This window comes from Dysidea avara, chromosome 8 (assembly GCF_963678975.1).
Source record: "Dysidea avara chromosome 8, odDysAvar1.4, whole genome shotgun sequence".
In the NCBI taxonomy this organism is placed as follows: domain Eukaryota; kingdom Metazoa; phylum Porifera; class Demospongiae; order Dictyoceratida; family Dysideidae; genus Dysidea; species Dysidea avara.
In genome coordinates, this window is record NC_089279.1 from 24,810,647 (window position 1) to 24,833,079 (window position 22,433).

Here is a 22,433-nt window from a genome sequence, read left to right on the forward strand (position 1 = left end):
GAAGTGTGAACTGCCATGACAGAACAAATAAGGCAATTCTAATTGTAGATACGATGGCTGCAAAATTCATGAAAATTTCTTGCAGTAGAGTAAACACATAACAATGCTATTACAACACATAACAAAAATTTAATAAACATCAGTTTTAACACCAAGTGATTATTTCTTGGATATCTGTATGATGACAGAACATTAAGTGAGCCCTGTAAAAGAACAAGCAGGCACTGGATTAAACATTTTAAAAAAAATTATATTTAAGACTATAAGTGAATCTGGTGTACCAGTGGCAGATACAGGGGGTTGCAATGGTTTCAGCTGAAACTCCCTCTGGAAATAACACACCCAAAATTTATCGACGAGTCATCGTATGGATGTAAGATGAAAAACTTCATACTTTAGCCTTTGAAATCACAATTACGATGTTCTACAGCAGGTTGTGATCTTTTTTTTTTTTGGTCGTTGACTTATAGCTAGGCTGAAGTTGAGTGGAATCTGAAACCCCATCTGAAATTTCTAGATCCGCCACTGTGTACCAGAGGTAACATAAATGTGTTTTGGTGCCTAAGTACGTAAACATGAACACAAGGAGACTTGTCAAACAACAAGTGGCTACCAAACAGAATATACAACATGGTAAATATATTCCTTAGCTATACAACAGGAAATTCAGGATTGCAATTGTACCAATTTCCACTTTTAAGCTAAGTGAATACCTGACAATATTGTTTAACCCATTTTACAACCAATACCTGATCTTAAATAACATTAAGTTACACTAGTGCATAAAAGTACAACTTATAAAGCAATTGCTATGAGCTTGTGCACACACCTGAAGTCAAAGCTGCTAATCAGACAACTGGCCAATTATCACTAGGCCTAGCGCTGGGTTTGTGGTCACCACAAAACACAACTTGCTTGGTAATCTGACAACACAAGAGACCAATCGTATGAAATTCACAATACTAATAAAGGTCCTACCTGGTCCAGAGTTAAGTATCACAACCACATCCACTGTTAGTGGGTGAATCACTATGAATAGATTGCCTGTAAAAACAGATAGGTGAGCATTTAATGCAATACACTTAATTTATCACTTAAATTTATCACTTGATAAACATTTGGGGATTTTATTCATTTAAACAGTTGACATTATTACACAGAGACCTGAATAGACAGGTATATCAAGAAGTTTGCAGACATTTGCTATACTTTTGTTCATGACAAAAATGCCAGCTGGAACAGCATGTCCAATACATTTCAATTGAAAAATCATTAAAAATTAAATTAATTATCATGTACCACCTACCTCAAGTCTGTTTAGTAACTTTCTGAATTTGATACATGTAGAGCAACTCTGCGAGTACAATGATGCCTCCAATTCATGGAAATTTTGGCTTGTCAAAATGGCCTAAACTGACCGGATGTAGCAAATTCCCCCATACATTTTGTATTGAGTGTTTTGGGGTCATGCAATAAAAGGCATAATAACCCACGACACATGATAGATACCTCAGATTCCAAACCAGATTTGGAAATAGCAGTGAATAGTGATTAAGATGAGCTATAGCAGAAGGAAATCAGGAAATTTAAGCTTGTCATTTTAAGGTTGAAAATCACTTACTTTTTTTTCTATGGCAAATTGAATGCCAGATATTTGGAAAGGAATGCTCTGATCTATTTTGATGTCTTGACAGCCATTATTAACCTTCACTACATTAGTGTTACAATTGAACAAAAGCGCTGTGAATTAGTTCTGCAGGTTAGTTTGTGAAAATGACAGTGTTTCGTGATTAAACAAAATAATGTCCATCCCATGCAGCAAACTTCTTCATATGTTTCACTGTACATAACTTCAGTAATTTAGACCAGAACATGTGAATGGGTATACTTTTTCATACAAACATCAATATCTGACACAGATTCACTTACTGACTTTTCATCTGCAGCCAAAGTTCCAAGACTTCTGATGATGATGTAAGTGGCAAATGATAAGATAGCTACGGTTTTTTGGTAATTGGTTTGTACACCTTGTCACTACAATCTCGCCATGAGATAATACGAACTAGCTAGTGGAGCTACTAGGAGTTTTCACCAGGCAGGACTCTAAAATACTGCAAATGCGGTTAATCGGTGTGTACCAGTTAGTTTTCTATTATGCTTGTCAAAGAATGACACCTTACCACCAATTAACTGTGAATGTGGTTTTGAAGATGTTTCTGTTGGCTGCAGCTCTGGTTTGAGTTTAACTTGTGGAGACAATGTGTCGGCAGGAATTGAATTATGTCTGTTCTTGGTACTCCCTATCTGAGGTTGCATCTCTTTACCAGAATGTTTGCTGTGCGGTGGAAGACTTCTAGTTTTTGTAGCAACCAGCTTACCACTGTCTGTGATGTCACAATTAGTTACTTTTTTCTGTTGTGGTTTGGAGACCTTCGGTTCAATGTTCACTTATTTAGCTTGTCCATTGTTACAAATGCAGCATTACCAGGAGGACACTTGAAATATTCCATCCCACCAATAGTACTACTACTGCCCTCTTTCTTCTTTTTCTATATACAGCAAAAGATGCATGTGAACACATCAACTACATGTAATATGCACAGCATACCGTTAACTTTAATCCAAATCTTGTACCAATTTTACCATTTACATCTCCAATGTACTGGACAGTAGCTTTTTGGGGACTATTAGTAGATGGAAGAGAAACATAAACTACTGACCCAATTTCAAGAGACTCCACCCAACCCAACTTGGAGACTGCCTCAAGCCGATCAGGTAAACCTTGTATTCCACATATCAAGTCTTTCTGAACTATTGTCAACTGATGTACCTGGCCATGATTCCCATATAGTGTAACAGAAGGGTCTGTTAAGATCTTGTAGTTATGAGGAGGGTCAGTAAACTCCATCAGTTCATCATGAGTCACTATAATGCTTTCAGTAAAGATCCTTTAGGAATTAACACTTCAATGTATACACCAGGGGCATCTTTTTTATATCCCATGACATCCTCTATCAGTATACCAAAAAGGGAAAGCTCCATGGTGTAAGTGAGCTATAGTGGTTGTACGTAAGTATTATTATTAAACACATCATGTGTGTTTTTAGCAGTGTAACAAGGTGATGTGGTGATGTGTACATTGAGTATAATATTATAGGATGTAGAGTACTGAGATTTTTATTGTAAAAATTATGGTTGTCCAGCGATACAAATATACAGTATTAAAAATTTTAGCACTTCATTTGAAAATAAATTATATAAAAGTTTTAAAAGGTTTGAATTGTTAGATGTCATTGCCATATTAAAAGCTTCTTGAATAACTGATAACAATTAAATCTCAAATAACAACACATCAACACAGGGATTTTTACTTTCTTACTTCTAAAAAATAATTGTAGAAACTCAAACACAAGGTGTTTTCACTCCAATTGTGTTTTAAGCACAAGTTGGATTTCAGATGAAGACCTTGAGAATATAGCAGATGTTTGGAGTAGAAAGCCGAGAATTTGTGTTTAATGCCTTTTGTTTTTATTGTAGCTAACTAGCCATTGACTGTAAATTTTATGGTTTCAAATCACTTTATCATTGTTTCATCATTGGGCTGGTTGAGGCAGGGTTTGGGGGGGGGGGGGGGGGGGGGCAAAATTCCTCCTTTGCTGGCCCCTAGAAAAATCTCTGTCAATATGATGCAGAGCATTCTGACAATTGAACTGAGGTGATTGTTTATCACACAAAGAACATAAGAGGGAGTACTATGGAATTAGCAACCTCAAGCCATGACAAATAACTTGTGGTAAACATCCTACTGTCTGTAACAGCTGTTCTAGTTAACTAAACTCTCTATTTAACACCATATAAGTACATGAGGTATTTTAAGGATGACAAGCTTCACAAATTTTTGTGTCTGCTATATGCAGTCTGTGGCAGATGTAATAAGAATGACTCCAGGATCCTTGTACATTGCACATTTTAATTAAAAGTTTTAAAAGGTACCTTGTAAGATAATTACTTAGCTGTTCAGCCTATAAACACAAGGAAAACCTAGGAATTTTAAGTTTTATTATTAAGGATCATTAAGCAAGGGGGTCGCCTATACATGCAGGACAATGAATTCCTACTTCAGTCTATAGCCACTATGGCTGAATTAGGGATTAAATCTACACTAACATACCTGTAGATGTCAATGACCTCCCTTGTTTCGCTACTTTTTTCCTATGATATCCAATTGAACTTAAAGTTCCTAATTAATCTTGCAACTTGTGAATACTACATCAAAAGACAGAGTATTAATTTTGTGTCTGAATGCACATCCCAACCATCAATTACTGAAAGTGAAGTGTTCATTACTCTTCGTTTTCAGGTATTTTCAGCCTATTACCTTTATAAATGAAGAACAGTATGAGAAGCTCCTCTGCAAGCAACCATTCAATCCAGTCACAATAGAAAATATGGACTTTATTAGAGAAACCATTTTGCACTATAACAAATCGACACCTTGGGCTGCCAGAAGAAATAGGGCATAAAGGAGCACAAAGGTAAGCCCATGATGCATGCATTTACTATACTGTCTCTCGCTACACTCCAGCTGCCTGGTACATTTCCCATCGATATATGGAACATCTCTCAGGATTTGGGGAGTATAGCAGTATCACAAGGTGCATGGGTAGGCACCAGCCAGGCTTTAAAATGGATGAAGATGATGACTGAAGACTATAGAGACAAGCATTGATGTATGTACGTAGATAAATTAATGTATATAGCAAATAAACAAAGAAAACATTGATTTCGGCCAGTCACTATTATAATGCCATCCACCTATGTACCACTGGCCATCCACTGATTTCCACCAAGGTAGATCCCAACCGAGAAATTGCCATTTAAATTTGTCACACCACCCAGAAAAGTTGGCCTGTTGAGTCAACTCAATAGTGTGGTAGTGCATTGCATGTTTATCAGGTTTTACTGGCGTGGTTAGTCAGTGGAGACACTTATAATATACACAACAGCTGTGTGTGGCTCAAGGTAAATGAGCCAAAGATATTTCAAAATTTCTAAATTTTATCACAGAATGGGTAAAATCCCAGACCGATTACATAATTAAGGCCGGTGCATGGGGAGCTACTTACATAGCTAGAATTTATTCTATTTTCCTTGTTGTAGCTACGTGCCATGCCTGAACTGTGCATTTTGCACATCAGTATAGTCACATGTGTCCGAGATATATGTAATTGTATGTTTGTGTGTGTTATTTTAACATCTTACTGACGATTTATTCTTCTCTTGCATGTATGCAGAACTAGATAAGAAGCGGAATGGCAACCTGAATGACTGTAATTGTGCCACTGACCTTGGTAGCTGAGCTAATCCATTATTGCATGACCAACATACCTGTATATACTCCCATGCATTTTAAATCTACAAGACGCTGGCTTAATTATCAGCAACGCAAAAGAGCCTAATCTGAAAGGTCAAAGTGAGCAGCCACGTTTATTTATTTATTTTATTTATTATTGATACTGTGCAGACCTCCATTAGGGAGTATAAAGCACATATACACACAAGAAAACATGTATATGCAAAGCATACAACATTTTAGTCTATATATATAGCTGGGTTAATACAAAAATAGTCTACAATCCTTTTCATCCGTGTATTACTTGCTTCAATTGTAGTAGCTGGGAGGCTGTTCCATATTTTAATAGTGGTAAGAAAAGATGAGTGAGAATAAACGTTTAAGTGAGCTAACATTACTTGTCATACTAGTCCCGCGGCACCCAGGCCCATCATGCAAGGGCTAATGCACAGCCCTTATGATCTGCCATAGATAGCATAGTCATACCTGACTATACACTATCTATGATCATGGATCTGCAATACGCATTATAACTAGCTACACTAGACTCACCAGCCTTTAGTCCAGAGAAGAGTGTGATCGAGAAGTGAGATATTCGGGACTTCGAGGGCTACTGTACCTCCCACGGCCATACCCGGATACCGAGTTATTTGTGCCGATGTGACGTCAATCAGCACAATACTGACCACAATCGAAATACAGTTTATAGCTAATCTAGGGGGCAAGAAAGATAAACATTTTGCGTCTTCTTGGAAGTAGCACAATGCTTCAAATTTATGGTAAGATTGATATCTCAGTCCTAGAATTCGCTAGCAACTGATCATCACCATTCAATTTTCTCTCACTTCTGCTTATAGCTAGCTGATTCAATGAGTATAGTACCTCAAAGTGGTTCAAATAAGTTCCTACTTATTGGGATGCTTCATTACACACATATTATGAGCTTATATGTGGTATAAGTAACTAATACACCAAAACAGCCATGCTGTAAAGGAAGATGCGGCCCCCATAAAATCCAAGTTGTGAAATCAAGGGTTTCAGCCAAGAAATGGCTGTGATGCTGGAAATTTTAATAGTGACAATACAGGTGAAAACACACCTTTTTTACAGCTTGACTGTTTTGATATATACATAGATATCACTTCCTTTTGTAATTGCAACCCCAAAGCTGGCAACAGTTATTTCATTTGCCTTTTCTTTAGCTACTAGGTACAGGAATGAAGATCAAAGATTGAAGACTTTACATAATATGTGATCAGATTTGCAAAAAGGGGTCTTCCACACACATCCAATTCTATATGTGTTCAAAAGGTATAACACCACAAAATTTTTCTCCATCTACAAGGTATGTTGGTGCTCACTATATTGGCCCAATTCTATATCAATAGTCTTTAAGTTATGAATCATCAAAGTTAGCATATTGGATGTGCGTGCAAGACCATTTTCGCAGATCCAGTCACATATACTGACACATATATATAGCTATTGCAATTTGTAGAATTTCAACTTAACAATCACAGAACTGATCATTGTAAACTAATAGTTACTGATGTAGCTGAATGCATGGACTGAGTTGCATGTTAGGCTGAACCTTCTATATAATTATACAGGATGGCATGCTTAGCTTGTAGCTGAACTCTCTGACTTGTTTGCGGTGTGTGTGTGTAGCTGATCTCTCTGCAGGGTGAATTTCTTGTAGTTGAACTCTCTACAGAGTGACATGCGTGTAGCTGAACTACTGCAAGATGACTTGTTTGTATAGCTGACCTCTGTGACTTGTGTGTTACTGTATATAGCTGAACTTTCTACAAAGCAACTTGTTTGTAGATGAATACTCTACAGGGTGAGCTACCATGTAAATGAACTCTCTACCAGGTGGCTTGTTATGTATGTATTATGTAGCTGAGCTTTCTAGCTCCCTACACTCAGAAAGAATTGTAGTATAGCAGAACTCTCTAAAGGGTGACTTGTTACACAGCTAAATGGTCTACAGGGCGACTTGTAATGTAGTTAAACTCTCTATTGGATGATTTGTGATGTAGTTGAATGCTCCTCAGGGTACTAGTTTGTAAATGTCTTCCTGATATTGTTGCTTCCTCAGAATTTTACAAGTTATTTGAACAGGAGATGGAAATTGCACCTCAGTGTCACCATCAAAGCATTGTCTCTTAGAAGCTTGATAGGATGTTAACTCAAAAACATATACAAAATGACGTATACTTTATCACTAGATAAATGGCATTCTTCATAATGTTCATTTCTTATACAATAATCCATTGTGATGTGAGTAGTGCCAATGTGTTACTAAAGGTACTCTATACAATGGTGAGTGGCTGGCCAAACTGGAAGACTTGGGTACTGCTAAGATACAACAAACAGCCACCCAGTAGAGAGTTCATCTATGGACAAGTCACCCTGTAGACAGTGATATTGCTCTGTAAAATGGCTGGTGGTGGTGGTATAGTGCTTTGATTGAGTTAAGCTGGCAAGCGCAACAACATCAAACTGATTGTTCCTCACTCCCACACCTATACCTCACACTACCAAACATGGAAACCACCTTGGAAAGATACACCCCTGAACATAGTCAAAAAAAAGGAGGGCACAGCTCCAGTTGTTGAAATTTAAAATATTTCAACGTAATTTTACTAGATTCATTATTTCATGGATATAAAACTCAGCACATAAATGTCAATGGCTGGTCAGGAATTGTTAGTGACCCATATGCAAATTTTCCAATTAAAATAAAACTCATAATTTAGCTGCTAAATTGGTCTTAAAATTTCAAGTTATTCTTAGTTTATATTTATATTATTCTTTACTACCCATTGTGAAGGTAGTTTGACTGCTCTATTAGAATGTATTTGACTACTCTATAAAGGCATACCCTTGTACTCTCTTAAGAAACTTTTGAAAAATCAGTGTTTACACTATAGCTATACTGCCCTATTCTGTTCCCAACTATTCTGCATATTTATGATGCCAAACTAAGATACTCTGAATGGTGTTCCTGCTGAAAAACCCACAAGATAAAATTTCAGAGGGGTTCAGGTTTCGGAACCCCAGGAAACCAGCCCCAGCCCCTGATGTTTAAAGCCCAAAAACAAAGTCTGACTGTTGTGTTTAGCAGGTGAGAGTGTATTTATTGAGTGCTTTAGAAGCCGTAGTGTGGCACTGGGAATGATGCAGTGAAGGTGCTGGACTAAAGGTTACTGCTCCACCTGGCTTTAAAACATGCACAGGTGTCATCTTATAATGTCCAGCTGCATTATGTTTCTTTTTGTGGCTATGGATGTCACTACACTCTGTTGAATGGCTTCGTAACATTGGTGAAAGGAATGCGATAACGTGTTTGGCTTTAATCAACTTGTTTACTATTTGCATTGGGATCAAAGGTAAAATATAGTACAGTATGGCAAATACAACACTGTTGAAAAACAAATACAGCACATGTGCAGTTTTTAGTGTGCAGCCAGGTGTGCAATCAGGTCAGTTTGCATGATTATAGTACATACTTACTACCAGATAATTTCACTGTGTATGTAGTAAGTTGGCCAATAAGTGTGATTTGAGGTTTGAGGTTTCTTTGCTGTGGCAGTGTATGAGGTCTTGTTGTAGTGTTGATGAACATCACCTGCTAGAAAAGGTGGCTGTTACATTAATTCATCCTCTATTGGCAGTGGTCTGATCACTCTGCTGCCTCTATTTTAGTTTGTGTACTGCTTGATGTGTGATATATCAATATACCATGTGACGTAAACTTTTGTACCTTATGCTTGTGACAGAGGTCTAGTACACTGTTACAATTAAGACCATGGAGAAGTAATGAGATTCTCTTATTAGAGAGGTGCCCTGATTTCTGGGGTCTAAGTGTGCATACTATATTTCCAGGAGCTCGTGGGAGCAACAATATAATAGGGCTGTGTAATAGATGTTTCAGACTTGAACAAATGGGCCTGTTCGTCAATATTAGTCTAAGAGAGGTTGTCCTGATTTCAGTGGTACACCAGTACAGATGGACCATGGTCCATCACTGTCAAGGTATGTGCAATTTATAATTAGAGTGTTCATAATGGTTTGGATAGAGGTTTAAAATCTGTTATATTATAGCAAAGCTTGAGATTGGATATGAAGAATTACATATCTTCACTTTATCACAAGTGTGTATCTAAAAACTTGTACAGATTGTACCTTTAGAGTAGGCTGTCTTTAATTTGTAGCTTAATTGACATGAAAAACAGTACAGTTGATAGCGAATCTCCTACCATGTAATCTAGGCATGAATATATCTGTTGAATTTACAATATTTGGCTGCATAGATGTATTTCGTAGTTCTTACTGTCTGGTGATAATAAAACTGTGACCTGACAGATATATTGGAATATGAAGACAATACAGTGGAGCCCCTCTATCCCATACATAATACATGTAAATGTCATAATTACGGAGGCATCCTGAGATTGGGGGTATACATGTATATGTGTATAAGTGTACTATACATAAGTATCAAAGTGGGTTGCACTGTAGCTATATATTCGCACCCTTAGCAGTTGTGTTATATGTTATTCTCTGTCTGTAGCTACAGGGCAATGACAAGCCAACAATGACATTAAGGTGAATGTCTGAAATCATGGATGATTATAATTGCCGTACCACTCTCTGGATATTGTGTACTCTACAGAATGAACACCTACTTGTTTTTCGTATAACCATACAAGTGTCCTTAGTCAACCTAGGTGCCTAGGTATATGGGACCACAGGCAAGTGTCATGAGAATCAAGGTGTCTACCAATCGATGATTTGTAATTGTGTTGTATATATAGCTACAACATGAGCATTATTATAGTGTGTATGTCATATATAGCATGATGTTTAAAGTGTCAAGATAGCCTACACATAGGTGGATATCATGGGAGTTGACACATAGATTATTCACACACCATAAATTTGAATTTCATACCAAAGGGATGAGTCTTGTGGCAACTGAGTATGACCCTCATGATCATACTCAAGTTGCCACAGGAGTCATCCCTTCAGTATACAATTCATACTTTCGAATTTACAGTGGTATAGCTAGATATTAGAGCCTACACAAATATACTATGCTCTGACTTTAATCTTCCTGACTTCAGTTAAAAGAACTGAAGGTAACTGTTGACCAAATTCTTGTAGTCTATATGAGATTCAGTGCGATTTGAAGTGTTATTATGACACTGTGACAGCACACACTTACCAAGCAATGCTTTCTATTTTATTGTCCTTGGACATCAGTATTGCCTTTGTCCTGCACCAAGACTCCTGCACCCCATGATTATAATATAGCTCATTGGTAATTGTTTAATTTCAGTTGTATGCATAGATAGGTAATTAAGATAGGTGGTTAATTTTGTACATAATCAAGCTACCCGCGCAAATTACTGGTAGGCCCTCAAAATCACCCCCACCCAACACTTTTATTGTTCTATTGTACATGATTTTGAGAAGTGTAAAATCAAGCCTTAATTGGTAAAAATATTGCAAATTTACCTAGGAACCAGGGTAGCTATATAATACTGATTCAGTCTGACTGGAGTGCCATCATGCACTACAACAGGTGTGCACATACAGTTTAGCTACAAATCAGCCAGTTATACTCAGTCATAGCCCGTGCTAGTCTGGCACCGCCCGCCCCTTCGCAAAAAGTAAGGGTCTGGTGAAAATACACAATACAGATCCCATATCATTTCAAAGGAATTCAATTAGACAACGTACGTAAGGTTACGTCAGATGATTGCTCGCAGCTAGCTGCGTAGCTAGGGCTACCTACCGTACGTAAAATACCCGAAAATACCTAGTTTGTCAAACGCAAACCAACTAGACTAGCCCTTACTCTCTTGAATAAATCAAATTTAATACGATCCGTTTACAAACTTGATGGCTAATAGGGTTGGCAGTGGCCTTACTCTTCATGATGTGAACCCTACAGGAAAAGAAATTGGTCGCGGTGCTTATGGAAGAGTGTTTGAAGTTGACTATCAAGGAATACTGTGCGCCGCCAAGGAGGTACACTCAATCTTATTGGAATGGTCTCAAGGCGAAGGGCGTCGTAAGATTGCAACCGACTTTCTTAACGAGTGTCAAATTTGGAGTACCATTCGCCACCCGTGCATCGTTCAGTTTCTAGGTATGACATTATATCTTCGTGTCACGTGACCCGACCCGTTCACTACAGGAGTCTACTATCCCACACGTGATCAGTACAGATTACCTGTTATGGTAATGGAGAAGATGCAACTTAACCTTAGGGGCCTGGTAGAGAACTACACCGATATACCGTTGAATGTCAAACTATCCATATTGGATGAAGTGTGCATCGGTCTAAGGTACCTGCATAGTAAGAATCCTCCAATTGTACACCGTGACCTCACCCCAAATAACATATTACTGGGATGCCGTCTTGAAGCCAAGATCACTGACCTGGGTGTTGCTAAAGTGGTACAGACTGGCAGTAAAAAGACAATGACTAAAATACCGGGGACTCCAGATTTTATGCCACCTGAGGCACTCACCAAAAGGCCAGTCTATGGTCCTCCATTGGATGTCTTCTCTTATGGGGGAGTGGCTCTTAATGTTATTACCCAACAGTGGCCTGAACCTTCTGAAAAGTTACAACTTAGTAATACCGATCAATGGGAAGTGCTGTCAGAGGTGATGAGACGCCAGAAGTACCTCAACATGTTTACTGGAGGGGCTGCTGACTTGATACCATTAGTGACATCATGTTTAGATGACATCCCTAAGAGACGTCCTTCAGTGATGGAGGTCTCCATGGAAATCAAGAGGGTAAAAGATGTGTGTAGTCATCAGACTGGCCATAATGGGATTAGTCCTATTGTATGGTGGACTGAGGTATCTGGTCAGTCATCATCTCAACTACAACAGGTTTGTAAAGGTTGTTACTGACAATTAAAATGGAAGAGACCTGTATGTGTATTGTACCAGGAACCCATGAGGCATGCAAATGAGCATGAAACCAGGCCTGTAGCAAGAGGTTTTGTAGCAGGCTGCAGGGGCGGATCCAGAGTTTGGAAAGGGAGGGTGCACTTTGCTAAAAAAATTGAAGCCCAAAAAAACAAAGGTCACAGCAACAATGGCTGCCCTTTACCAAATGTATTTACTATATATAAAGATCTTTATTGAGATCCTTATTCATAGCTTCATAGTTAAGCTACACTGCTTCATGAACACTGTGACTGCTTTATTAGAGTGACTGCTCTATTAGAGTATCTCGATCTTGTATGCAATTTTTATTGAAAGGGATGGAGGGGGGGACATGCCCCCTGTGCCCCCCCCCCCCAATCCGCCACTGGGCAGGCATATAATAATTCACACTGATTGGCAGAAAAGAGGTGTGCTACAGGGAACTAGCTGAAGGCCACCCTTAGTTGGCTAACTTTAGTGGAGCCAAGCCCCACTCCTGCCAAAATATAGGTGGAGCAGGAAAACCATTAAAAGATACTATGATAGGACATTCACACAAATACTCTAATAGAAAAACTATAAAAGATCATGAAATTGCTAGTTTATAACTTCTGGTAAATTATAACTATGCTCTGCTTAGATGTAAAAAGCCATATACTTCAGAGATCATTTGTCTATAGGACTTCCAATCTTTAGCCATAGAGATATCCACTACAGTACTTAATTCATATATTTTCATGACCAGGGGCAGTGGAGAAGGAGGGCTGTAACCCCAGTCAAAGAAATTATGAAGCGGCTTACCCTTTAAAATTATCTCTAGCTGTCATTTAGCATATGTGCTGATTGCATTACGCAAAAGAGCTAACTATAAAAATGTCTAGCTACCTGAAATTCTAGTGAATCAGCTGCATGGATTCTACTATAAATGTGTCAATACTGATATACCCTAATAGAGCAGTCACCCTAATACAAAAGTCAACAAATTATCTACATATTTGTACTGTATTTTCCCTATGACTCATACAGTGCAGTTATGCAGCTTATAGGAAAATAAAGTACTTTGATCCCTTCATGTAAAAAAGTACAATGTATAGTTTAGAAGGTGTGTTTTAGGGCGTATGGTGGCTGACAGTATGCTTTCATGTAGAGATACCCCAATAGACCAGTCCCCCTAATACAACAGTCAAGCTATTAATAGTATTCTGACAAACTGTAAAAATCACTCTAAGAATCAATCTCAGAGGGTATAATTTTCTACATGGCATTCCCCCCAGAAACCCCTAGATTGGCATGCTTCACAAAGCACACTAAGGCATGTCATCATGTCATCTCCTAGATAAGCTCAGCCCCCCCCCCCCCCCCCCCCACAAAAAAGGAACAAAATAAAGGTGACACCTCTGCTCCTCATCATAAAACCAATGATGTCCAGCTATTAAAGCATACAGTAGAAACATCAGTATTCAGAGTCCTCTTCCACTGATGTACCTGCCAGACTTACTTAGTTGAAGCATTACCAAAGATATCATCACAACCATGACTTTTACTATTATCAGTTCAGCCACAATCACCAAATCATAGCCAAGTAACTTGTAGTAATATATTTCCAACTTACTGGGCATGCCAATGAAGTGTGCCAAAAAGCAATAATAGCATTTCATTGAGCATATAGGAAAAGAACATAGGAAAGGTAATTCAGGAATTCCCCTTTAAAAATTAGAGTTCTGAATTTGCAGCAGGAGCCCAGCACAGCATTTAGTTTGTCAGCACAAGATTGAGTGAGAAATAGCTAAGTATTCAGTACAGTTGTTTATAGGGTAATTTTCTCTCAGGGAAGGATTTACAGAAGGGACATAAGCTCTTTTGAAAGCTCATTGTACTCTAATAGGCAGCTAAATATACTCTAATAGAAAATTCATGTAAATACCCATTTATTCTAATTAATTTCATTGTTGGAAATGATGTATTGTAGCATTATAGATGATGCAAAACTGAGGGTGACATTATACTGCTACAATCTGTGATGTTATGGAGGTAGATCTCCTGTATTTATATCACTTGGCCGTACAAAATAAATCCATGGCACACATATTTGCAGTTATAAATCAATATATAATGTTTTGATTGTTCTTCTATTTTTTTGCATCAGTGGTTGTATCAGTAAGTGCTATATCGTACTTCTTGCATGGTAATCTTGCTCAGAACATTCATCTTGGATCCCCAAAAACCAATCCCATCTGAAACTTGCAGTATAGCTACAATAGCTATACCAGTATATAGCATACTTACATTTAATGACAGTAGAATCAGAAAAAAAAAACACCATCCCAAGAACTCCTTTCATGTTTATAGCTCTACTGCTGTAACAAAAAAGAAAAACAATAATATAGCGATGAAATACTGTGGCTACATCATATTCTATGCACATAATTGACATACTCAGGTTCACAATGGTGGATCCAGGATGGGGCATTTGGGGCAAATCCCCCTCACCTTGTGGAGGAGCCAGGCCAAGATCAGCTTATAAAACTCACGAAAATATGCACATTTAACTAGCGTTTATTACCAATTCACCTGAAACTAAAGCAAACCAAAGTCAACTAGCTATGAAATTGTCACCCAGCACCTTCGTGCGTACTAAGCGCCTCTAAAAATAATTATCGTGTTGCTGTTGTTTAAGACATTCAGAGCCTTTTAAACAGCTTTTAAGATTCCACAACTATCTGCAAAGGCCAAAATAGTAAAAATCAACAGTGAGATGCTACTAAGAGTATTTGCTGCTTCAAAAATGCAACAACTAACAACAGGATCTGGCTCTCCCTCGGGCTCTCCTAACCACCTACGACTTGCCTGTTTGTGCCCCTCCTCTTGCCAGGTCCTGGATCCGCCCCTGGTTCATCCCCTGATCAGGCTTGAGCCAATCTTTAGTGTAATAAAATCTTGCTCAACATTGTGACTGGGTCTGGGAAAAACAGGTCAATGACAGCAGATTAGATTTTTCACAAAGAACACAAAACTGCATGAATGAACTACATATCAAATTTCACAATTTAGACTTGAGTGGTCTACTTTTACTGGCTGCTCTCAATGGTGATCTGTATGAGCGGTCTTGGGCCCTATTGGAGCTCTGGCCAGCCTGGGGGATGGCTGCATGTGGCTGTACAGCTCCATGGTATTGAATAAAGACCTGCATGCACTATAAATTTCATTTTAGCTAGTTTTGAGACCTGAATGGCCCATAACTTGGCCTAATTCATCCCTACGTCTTCCTCTTTAATTTTGTGCACAGCCTCTTGCCTACCTTCCAGCCACCACCACCCACCCCGTTTGGAGCTCACCTGATACAATCAACATCCAGTTAAAAACTATCTAAACTTTCAGTTTAAAACTATCTAAACTTAGCTGTTGGCTACTTGTACAGTGGATGATTTGGAAGTCAATTGATATAAGTGCATGAAGAATACATTGTATGTATTGCGGTATGCAAAAAGTGAAAAAATCAAGCCTGTAGCCTTAGCCATTATTGAGTTATGCTTGTCTGAAGGAAGCATGTAGGCAGGCAGTTAGTCAGTCATTAGAAAATTCCATTGAATACAATTTAAAATTGTAGCTACTTATTGGAAGCATTTAGGAAGGCACTTTTGGGCTTGGTTATACCTAACCAATACTGCCAAGGCACCAGGATGGTATTGTGAAGCTGTTTTTTATTGGCCAGAAAAGCTCCAAACCTCCATGATCCCTAATATATGGTACTACTGTACTGTATGATACTGTCTAAAGTCACTCCAGTGTCCTCCCAGATAGCAAAAATATGGGCCATGATATGCTCCATCTCCAGAAAGTATACCTGACAAAGTTAGTGTAAAACTTTTCCAGATAGTGTAGCAATCTTATGTTCATGTTATTTGTATGCAGTATGTCACCAAAACATAGGTTTTCTGAAATCAGATCACATACTCAATATAGGCAATGGCATTTGGAATATGCTTTGATATTTGCAAAGTATGCAGGGCTTTTATTCTGGTAAGAGACCAGTACACAGGTATATAACCAGGTAAGGTATCTATCACAAACTTTGACAAACAAATCACATAGCTACTTTGTTAGTTAACAAAATTCCAGTCACAAAACCCATTGTCTGAATAACTAAGACATGTATTGCTAGAATTCTTCAGCAGATAAACACCCCTCAGAAATGATGTAATAGTCACCTTGGCTCTGCCTTAGTGATTGCTACATCATTCCTTTAGGCAATGAAAAACTATGATCCTAGCACCACTTGTGTACTAGGCTCAACAAAATTGCTTACAAAACTTTTCTTGTATAATGTATAGCTACTATTATCATTTGTACATTATTACTATACAGGTAACTTTACTGACCACCCAACTGGAGGATATGACAATAAGTAATGAGGAGTTGACAATAAGTAATGAAGAACTGAGAGGAGAGGTTGATGTTCTCAAGACTGAAAATGATGGCCTCAAGGTAGAGAATAATGGCCTCAAGGTGCAGGCTGATGGCCTCAGAACAGATAACAATGGTCTTAAGGCAGAGAATTATAGTCTCAAGGTGGAAAATGCACAGCTAAGGGCTGAGAATCGATGTTTGAAGGTCAGTATTGACACAGGGTTAAGTACAGCACATAAAACCATCACATAGAGTTATATATCAAGACACACAGTAGTGTGTCATGTGACCAAGACAGCCAGCACGCCACACTGACAGGAAGAAAGAAAACAGCATTTTCACACATGTATAGCTCCATGACTCCATTTCCAAAGCACACCATTTTTGCAATATAGCTGTCTGCCAGGTAGAGTAGTCCATACAGATTATATTCATACCAACCAATCGCGAGATATGAACATCCATCTTTTTCCTTTTTTAGCTGTAGGGACTTCAATTTCTTTTCATACACTTTGCAAAAATTGTAAAATGCTCCATGTGTAACCCGATTGCCACAAATTTTGGCATAAATGAAGAGTATAACTGTGAACATGAATTTACATTCTAAATATCCATGGAGTTATGAATGTTTTGCATAAAAAATATCAAACTTTGCTCAAGGCCACAGGATATTACAACCAAGCATCAAAATAACTTGAAAATTGGTGTGTACATAGGCTGATCATCATAGCAGTGCCTTTTGATGGTTTTGAAAAACAATGGAGTTACTGCTAACAGGGTTATAACACAAAATTTTATAAATCATGGAAACGAGGTACCATAATAAAGCCTTGTTTTGTGTGTTATACTGTACGGTAGCTTTATTTACTTTTTTATAGCTCCCTTGCCATCCCTGTACTGTGCTTTTTGTATGTCAGTGCAATTGCATGAGTCCGAGATACATCTAATTGTATGTTGTGTTTTTAAATAAACATCTTATTGATAATTTGTTGTCTCAATACTGCAGGGTAAAAAAGATGCACAAAAATGTTGAAATAATTTTCCAGGGTTCAAACCATGGACCTCCATACCTAACATCACATCCTTAACCACTGAAAAAGAAGAATGGCGCAAGACATGCTACAAAATTAATTTCACATCTGAACGGCTTTGGTAACCAATTTGGTCTAGCTGGATTAGATATACCAGGATTGATCTTTCTGTGACAGGCCATTACACTTCATTTTCAGCTATGTTCCACCTGTTACACAGTATTACAGATGAAGAACAGTATGAGAAGTGTCTCTGCAATCAATCCACTTGTTACAGAAAATACAGACATTTAGCATGATAGCTATAGTAGTCAACACAGTCTCAGTGAAGCCGTATCGTACTATAGCAAATCAATACCTTGCATTATTAACAAAAAGAACTGGGGCACGAAGGAGGACAAAGTGATGTATGCACTATAGCTGCTGCGGTTGGTGAAAATGCACTTCTCGGAATGAAGCAACATCAAGCAGTGAAGAAATCAAGCCTGTAGCTTTATCCATTGTTGAGTTGTGCTTGGCTGGAGGCATCAGGCAGTCAGTTAGTAGAAAATTTAGCTAAATTTCATAAACCTTGTTGGAAGGATTTAGGGTCGCTTAAAGACATTTTTGGCCTTGATTATACCTAAACAATGCTGTAAGCTATTGTGAAAGAAAAATGAGGCTGGCTTAAGGGATCATATATTTTAGGCTAAAAAAGCCCAAACCTTCATGATCCCTAGTATACAGTACTACTGTACTATATGATTATTCACATAAAATAAGATCAAACTTATGTTATGCCTACATGGTAAACCGCTTTGAGAAATCAGTGGAAAATCAGTCTTTAGTTAGAGTAAGCATCATAGGAGTGCCTTTTGGTGGTTTGAAAGAAATTAAGAGTAAGACCCAGAAGATACAACACAGAAACCAACAGTGTGTAACAACCATGCAACCGCAAGTTTTGTTAATAAAAACATTTAGTTGCCATGCCTATTAGGCAAACTGCTTAAAATCAGTGTATAGGTCATCGTAGAATAACCCTTCAGTGGTTTAGAAGAATTAACAGAGTTATACTGTAGAAACCACCTACATGTAACAAATGCTTGTTCGAGATACACTCTAATAGCACAGTCACCTAGGCCACCACTATTAGAATATTCAGTGTATCACAAGTCATCTTATAGCGAGTTCAGTACTTGTTTGAAGCTGAACTCTCTACAGGGTGACTTGTTTGCAACTGAACTCTTTACACGATTACTTGATTGTAGCTGAACTCTCTGCATGATTATTGATTGCTTAATTGTAGCTGAACTCTCTACATGGTTGCTTGTTAGCACGCCCTGTAAAGAGTTCGGCTACACAAATGTCAACCTAGAGAGCTCAGCTAACAACAAGTCACCCTGTATAGAGTTCAGCCACAACAAGTCACAATGTAGAGAGTTCGGCTACAACAAACAAGTCATCTTGTAGAGAGTTCAGCTAGAAACGAGTAACCCTGTGGAGAGTTCAGCTATAAACAAGCCACCCTGTAGAGAGATTAGCTAGAAACATTAGAGAATTCAGCTACAAACAAGTTACCCTATACAGAACTCAGTTCACCCTGTAGAGAGATCAGATAGAAACAAGTCACCCTGCAAAACTGGTGCTTCTCATGTTTTTCTTTTTTATTTACAATGTTGTATAATGGATGGAAAATAACTGAAACAAAGCCTCTTCACTTATATTAATTGGGGCGTGTGTTTAAACTTTATGGTGACTATATAGACTGATCGTTTCTTATAATGTTCTTCATTTGCAATGTAGTATAACAAGTGGACCATAGCTGAAAACGAAGTGGAATGGCCACATTTTTTTCAGTAATGGAGTATGTGTTCAGTCACTCAATTGTTTGGCTGATGACATCCTTTTCTTTTTATAATTGTTTGCTAGTAACGAATTATGTTACAAAAAAAAGTGTACAAATAAGTGTAAGGAAAATTAGAAATTTTACAGGGATCATAGAAATAAAAAAGGAGGGTAATCTACACCTGCAGCTATGCCAGTGGACATTAATTTTAATCCATATTGTTTGTTATACAAACAACATGTTAACATTGCTATTTGTTTAGGAACAACTGATCCTGTCCCCTACACCAGACCTGTTCAGTGGACCAGTGAACATCAAGTGGCAAGATGGAGCCCCTGTACCAGTTGGTGGTGTATGCCATACTGCTGTGTTATGTGATGGGAAGGTCTATATTGGAGGAGGCAATGATGCTGGAGGAGTATCATACAAGATTGATGTGTACACTCTTGCTAACAACTCATGGAGTCTTTCTCCTATCTACTCTCCTTATTACCACTTTGCCATGACCATCCTCAACAACCAGTTAATCACTGCTGGAGGGAGGGATGGAAGTTTTAAAGTGACCAATAAGATATTTTCATTAGATGGTGATCACCTAAAGGAGTACACCCGGATGATTACACCAAGATGTTGGGCCACAGCTGCTGGTCATCAGGTAACACTGATAACAACTGGCGGTAAAGATAACCAATTAAGAAAATTAGCCACTACTGAACTGTTTGACAGTACCACTGGACAGTGGTACACTACTAGTGACTTACCACTACCACACTCTGGGCTGCAGCCAGGAATAGTAAACAACACCCTCTATCTGTTAGGAGGGCTCAGTCAAGATGGCATGACCCCAGCAGTATTTACTGCTGCACTGGACACTCTGTCCAGTCACCAGTTGAAGTGGAGTTCACAACAAGATAATCCAAGGTGCTGTTCAGCTGCTGTCAGCATACAAGGTAGATATCTACTAGCAGTAGGTGGAGTGAAGGAAGGTGTGTGCACTAGTGACATTCACATGTTCAACAAGATCAGCCACAGCTGGGAAGTCATCGGACAAATCCCATCTGCAAGAGAAGCACCAGCTGCAGTAAGTGTAGCTGATAATAAAATAGTTGTAATAGGAGGATATGATGGACAGTGTGCTAATACTGCTAATACAGTATGGATTGGATCAATTGAGCCACAGTAATTGTATATACATTGTATTGTACCATCTTATTGAAACAAACTGTTAGTATATAAACAATTGACTGTGCTAACTGGTGATATATAAATGCTGTGCATTTGTTGTACAGACTCAGGTCAATTCCACATTTGACACCCACAACCAGATTGTTACCATACATGTTAATGCACGATGTGTGTGAAATACCCTCACCTCTCAAATATATCAAATAGTAAGGTGTTACTTCTTTCACCACCCCCTACCAATTGCAACTCATCCCTTTTTCCTCACTATCTCTTGTATTCCTGATACAAAGATATACAACGTGTGGAGCTATCAATACTATGTCACTCACTCTATCTCTTGATTTGATGATTAAAATAGTTAATTTAACACACATGCACTGTATTGCTACCTGCTCCAGTAGCATCTGCTCCACCTGACATAGGAGTAACCGTTCCTAATTTCTCTATGTGATTCTACCTCAATGGCCACATGTACACACAGTGACATTCATATGTAAACTACTAATATTTATACATTCTATGCAACATGGTAAACACGTGTATTACATTAATTCTCACTTGTATAATTATAGCTACTACAAATTGTAGCTACAGCTACGCATGCAAAATCTAGGATAAAGAGCTTTTCCAGACAGCACATCCTGGATACTGCTATTGTCAGACTGTGACCTATCCAGCAACAGTTAAATTTATATAGTTATGCATTTTTAAAAACTTATCCTTTAGGCTTGGTGGTTTCATTGTGGCTCCATATAATCATTGAAACTTCTATGGCTTTCTTTCTTTCAAATCAATGTTTGTGTTTTTATGCATTAAGTTTGTTGGTGTTTGTCTATCTCAGGATCATAGTGTGCTTGTGTGTGCACGTGCTTGCATAACTTAAACTGCTGTGCTGCATACTATATAATTATTATATAAAAGATTCATTGCATTTCATCATTATAAAAATGTGTTTTGCTGAATATTTGAAGTTTATAATGACAACACAGAATAAAATAGCTAAGTTTGTCAGTTATTATTGCATCACAGATTTCATTTTCATAATACCTTGCTTACGTCTTATGGTAGCTTGTATTACTTTACAAACAGATCACTAGCTTTGATACAGTATCATCATTGTCTATAAAATAAACAACTGCATAACCCAACTAACCAGATGACAGCTGCAGAAGTGCAGCACATCTGATAAAAAATAATGTTATCTACAAAATAATTACTGTATGCTCCTACAGTCGTCCTAGCTCCTACATCTACATACCTACATAATTTCAGCAGCATTTTTGTGATCTTCCACTTATGCTTGTGTACATGAAGAGGACTGAATGATTTAAGTCAACTATGTAACATGATGTTCACACCGCAAGGGTTTGTACTCAGAAGGTTGAAATCTACCCTGAGTGATTACCCATATCCATAAGTTAAGGAATCTGTGTGTGATGCTTGCTAATTAAAGAATTATGAAGTCATGAAGATATTAGTGCTATCATTAATTATTTTATACTGCATGTTAGCTACCAAATACTTCTTGTTGCCAATTGTTAAGAATAAAGATACTTAGTGCATGTAATTATAGGTTCTCAAAAGTTAGAGCTGTACCAGGTGGATTTTGCTTAGGGAGACACAGTGGTAGAAGTGACTGCATAATGCGGTATACATGTGCAATGCACACTCT

General features: G+C 38.0%; 2 protein-coding genes and 1 long non-coding RNA gene across 5 annotated transcripts; 1 reads left to right on the forward strand and 2 right to left on the reverse strand.

Moving 5' to 3' along the window:
- Nucleotides 1-138: 138 nt before the first annotated feature.
- LOC136262713 (uncharacterized) lies at nucleotides 139-2,035 on the reverse strand. Of its 2 annotated transcripts, XR_010704284.1 has the most exons (4): nucleotides 1,930-2,035; nucleotides 979-1,044; nucleotides 830-923; nucleotides 139-203 (listed from the first exon to the last, which is right to left on the reverse strand). It is a non-coding gene; the product is annotated as an uncharacterized lncRNA (long non-coding RNA). The 2 variants fall into 2 exon arrangements; XR_010704283.1 differs by lacking the exon at nucleotides 139-203 and having other exon boundaries at nucleotides 674-923.
- A 133-nt stretch (nucleotides 2,036-2,168) lies between these two features.
- LOC136265089 (uncharacterized) lies at nucleotides 2,169-5,989 on the reverse strand. 2 transcript variants are annotated; one of them, XM_066059879.1, is made up of 3 exons: nucleotides 5,906-5,989; nucleotides 2,609-3,054; nucleotides 2,169-2,549 (listed from the first exon to the last, which is right to left on the reverse strand). In XM_066059879.1, the coding sequence occupies exons 2-3, from the start codon at nucleotides 2,906-2,908 to the stop codon at nucleotides 2,445-2,447; spliced, it is 405 nt and encodes a 134-aa protein (XP_065915951.1). In that variant the 5' UTR covers nucleotides 2,909-3,054; nucleotides 5,906-5,989; the 3' UTR covers nucleotides 2,169-2,444. The 2 variants fall into 2 exon arrangements, 1 of the variants encoding a protein (XP_065915951.1); XR_010705392.1 differs by lacking the exons at nucleotides 2,169-2,549; nucleotides 2,609-3,054 and adding an exon at nucleotides 5,533-5,854 and having other exon boundaries at nucleotides 5,906-5,953.
- Nucleotides 5,990-11,211: 5,222 nt separating this feature from the next.
- LOC136263804 (probable serine/threonine-protein kinase DDB_G0271402) lies at nucleotides 11,212-20,883 on the forward strand. Its single transcript, XM_066058429.1, has 4 exons — nucleotides 11,212-11,516; nucleotides 11,565-12,274; nucleotides 16,679-16,924; nucleotides 19,839-20,883. The coding sequence occupies exons 1-4, from the start codon at nucleotides 11,267-11,269 to the stop codon at nucleotides 20,757-20,759; spliced, it is 2,127 nt and encodes a 708-aa protein (XP_065914501.1). The 5' UTR covers nucleotides 11,212-11,266; the 3' UTR covers nucleotides 20,760-20,883.
- Nucleotides 20,884-22,433: the final 1,550 nt, after the last annotated feature.

Excerpts from the sequence above, each read along its gene's own strand:
- LOC136265089 (XM_066059879.1), bottom strand. The coding sequence starts at position 2,908 with ATGGAGTTTACTGACCCTCCTCATAACTACAAGATCTTAACAGACCCT. Across the intron at positions 2,550-2,608 it reads GATTTGGATTAAAGTTAACG|AAAAAGAAGAAAGAGGGCAG; the intron begins GTATGCTGTGCA and ends TGCTGTATATAG.
- LOC136263804 (XM_066058429.1), top strand. The coding sequence starts at position 11,267 with ATGGCTAATAGGGTTGGCAGTGGCCTTACTCTTCATGATGTGAACCCT. Across the intron at positions 12,275-16,678 it reads CATCATCTCAACTACAACAG|GTAACTTTACTGACCACCCA; the intron begins GTTTGTAAAGGT and ends ATTACTATACAG. Across the intron at positions 16,925-19,838 it reads CTGAGAATCGATGTTTGAAG|GAACAACTGATCCTGTCCCC; the intron begins GTCAGTATTGAC and ends CTATTTGTTTAG.